This window comes from Aplysia californica, unplaced genomic scaffold (assembly GCF_000002075.1).
Source record: "Aplysia californica isolate F4 #8 unplaced genomic scaffold, AplCal3.0 scaffold00331, whole genome shotgun sequence".
NCBI lineage: Eukaryota > Metazoa > Mollusca > Gastropoda > Aplysiida > Aplysiidae > Aplysia > Aplysia californica.
In genome coordinates this window covers 329,333-332,131 of record NW_004797601.1, presented here as the reverse complement: position 1 = coordinate 332,131, position 2,799 = coordinate 329,333, and the positions used below count along the sequence as shown (strand labels likewise).

Below are 2,799 nucleotides of genomic sequence, written 5' to 3'. Positions count from 1 at the left end.
TAGATAGATAGATAGATAGATAGATAGATAGATAGATAGATAGATAGATAGATAGATAGATAGATAGATAGATAGATAGATAGATAGATAGATAGATAATCGATCGATAGATAGATAGATAAAAGGAAGGAGAAGGCGACAGAAGAGTTTATCTTTATAAACCCAAAGACAGGGCAAGTGAACGTTTAGCCTGCTCTCGCGCAAGCAACTCTTATCATTGAAACGGGCTTACTTCAGAGCTTACATAAAACCCCCAGTATTTTACCATTGAAAACGCAAGCTCTTTAGTTTGGCTGTCGATGATCTCTTTCACTTTTCCTGTTGAAATTTTCAGCGACAGGGCTCCGTTTCGTTTTGTTTGTTTGTTTTTTAAAGTTTTTTAAATGTCGTTGTTTGAAAACGACTCGGTGACAGCCTTTAAAAAGATCGTGTTGTGCGGGCCTTCTTTGCTGCATGTAGAGAAATGCGACTTGGAAATCTACCACTTATAAAGAAGAGAAAGTGCATTGAACGACACACTTTGGAGTCTTCAGGAGAAAGGCAAATATGAGAGAGTTGTTTTCTGGCCAGATTCTGTAGGATTTTGAACTCCAAAGCAAAGATTTTTAGAGATCTTTTTAAAAATGTTTTGTTTTGTTCTGGGTTTTAAAAATATATATTTCCCTCCTCATGTCATTCACTATCATGCTTGACAATCCAGAGAATGTACAGAAGCTGTACAAAAAGTAAAAAGAGTAGAACGCTCCTTCCTCCCTCCCTGTCCTTCTCCCCCTCCCTCCCCCTCTCTGCGAGTACGTGTACTGTGTGTGTGTGTGTGTGTGTGTGTGTGTGTGTGTGTGTGTGTGTGTGTGTGTGTGTGTGTGTGTGTGTGTGAGAGAGTGTGTCCCAGTCAGAGAGACAAAGTACAAAAACACAGAATACATTTACACACATGTTCACTGTACTGCTAGGCACAAGACAGCCAGGGTTACCTTACAAAAAATCGTAAAACACTACAAAAGACATGCGAGATGGACACCTATTTCAACATTCGGTACATACGTGCATTCCATGCGTGCACTATACATTATTTAATACAGTTTAAATTGTCCAAGACAGTCACCTGATATCGAAGAGAAATGCAATTACCTTAGAGATGTGAATGTCTTGAACTGTGTCATACATGTAAATAGACAACTTTTCCTTTTCCACAAGTGAGACGGAAACGTCAAGTGAATCCACACAAGAAAAAAAAAAAAAAAAAAGAAACAACAAACCCCCCCCAAAAAACAAAACAAAACAACAACAAACAAACAAACAAAAACACCCTCCCAAAAAAACAACAACCTACAACACAAGGAGGAAAATGGAAGCAATTGTTAGTACAGGTGGTTGTCTTGGACAGGTGGCCGTTAGAGCAGGTTTGGACTGTATCCCATCACATTGCAGGGGCAGCCGCAAAATTTGCATAATTTCCACTGAATGTTACAACTTGCTTTGCATTGAGTAACAGGGCATGCTGTGAATGGACAGTCTAACACACATAGAGCGAAATCGGTAAGGCGTGGAAATCTTTTCGTTATGCACGAATTTCACTATGTAGCCTACATGTTTTAAATACAAGGAATATAAATGTAGGAGAAAGAAAGTTTGGGACCTGAAAATCTGCTCACTACGTGTTTTTCTTTTGGCTATGTGCATGTTCGCTATGTGTGTGTTAGACTGCATGTAGGTGCTGCACGTCTGTTTACTAATATTATTATATGTCTATCAGGGTTTTATAATTAATATGGCAGTGATGTCTTTCGCATTCTGTCAAAAAAATGTTTTAAAAAAAAATACTTACATTAGCGTAGTAGTCCAGTTTCCTCCTCCGATATGTGACTACGAAAACGACGATGATAGCGATGGATGCCACGATAAACACAGAGCCGATGATGACGGCGCAGATCTCGCAGGCGGTGAGGAGGCCACAGCCGGCGTCCTCTTCCTCGTCGCTGTCGTCGCCGCAGTCGTCCCAGCCGTCACACGCCAGGTCATCGTGCACACAGCGCTGGAACTCCTGGCAGCGAAACTCTTGTGCGTAACAGGGGACTGAAGTGGAGATCACACACAGGGTTGTTGTTAAAAAAACAACCCAACAACAACTAAAACAAAAAATCCCCCCCCCCCATTAAAAAGGAGAAAACAGGAAAAGGGAAATACAGTTTTTGGGATAACTGGATGGACATAAACGTCTTGAACATCTAGTTCTCACTGTCAAAATTGATAGCCAACGAGGCAGGGGTAGGCCCAGAGCAACCTACTTAGAGAACTTAAACAGGGTGAAAGGGATATCAGGGCAACGAGGCTTTTATAAGAGCTTCCGAGTAAAGGATTTGATTATAATGAATGGAGAACCATGATTGCCGATGTCTTTCGCAATCTGGAGCTTGATGATGAAGAGGCGGGACCCTCGCATTTTACGGCCATCTCCAAAAGGACTGAGCCAAGTGGGAAATTCGTGTAAAGTGCCTTTCCCAAGGACACAGCATCGCAACGAGCTGGGGTTCAAACCCCTGAGTCTGCAATCTCACGATTACGGGTCCGGTAGCCTAACCACTATGCTACCGACGCCACGAGAGAAATGTTTCGTTTCAGCAAGCATTTTACTGCACTTGCAACACAAATAGGTCATATAAGTGCAGACAGACAGGAATGAAATCGTTACCATCATTCATCCTTCTCGTATGGCAAAACAGCAACAACCAAACAAATAAAACAAAACAAAAACAAAACGAAGCAACCCCAACCCCAACAACCCCCCCTACACACACACAC

The 2,799-nt window shown here is 41.8% G+C and overlaps 1 protein-coding gene across 1 annotated transcript in view; it reads right to left on the bottom strand.

The window, feature by feature from the left end:
* The window catches only part of LOC101851057 (DEAD-box ATP-dependent RNA helicase 42), a gene marked incomplete in the record, with an annotated part of 27,836 nt that overhangs the window by 14,470 nt on the left and 10,567 nt on the right, over positions 1-2,799 (bottom strand). Inside the window, 1 exon segment of the mRNA XM_005102591.3 lies at positions 1,826-2,073. Within this exon segment, the coding sequence (XP_005102648.2) occupies positions 1,826-2,073 (248 nt within the window).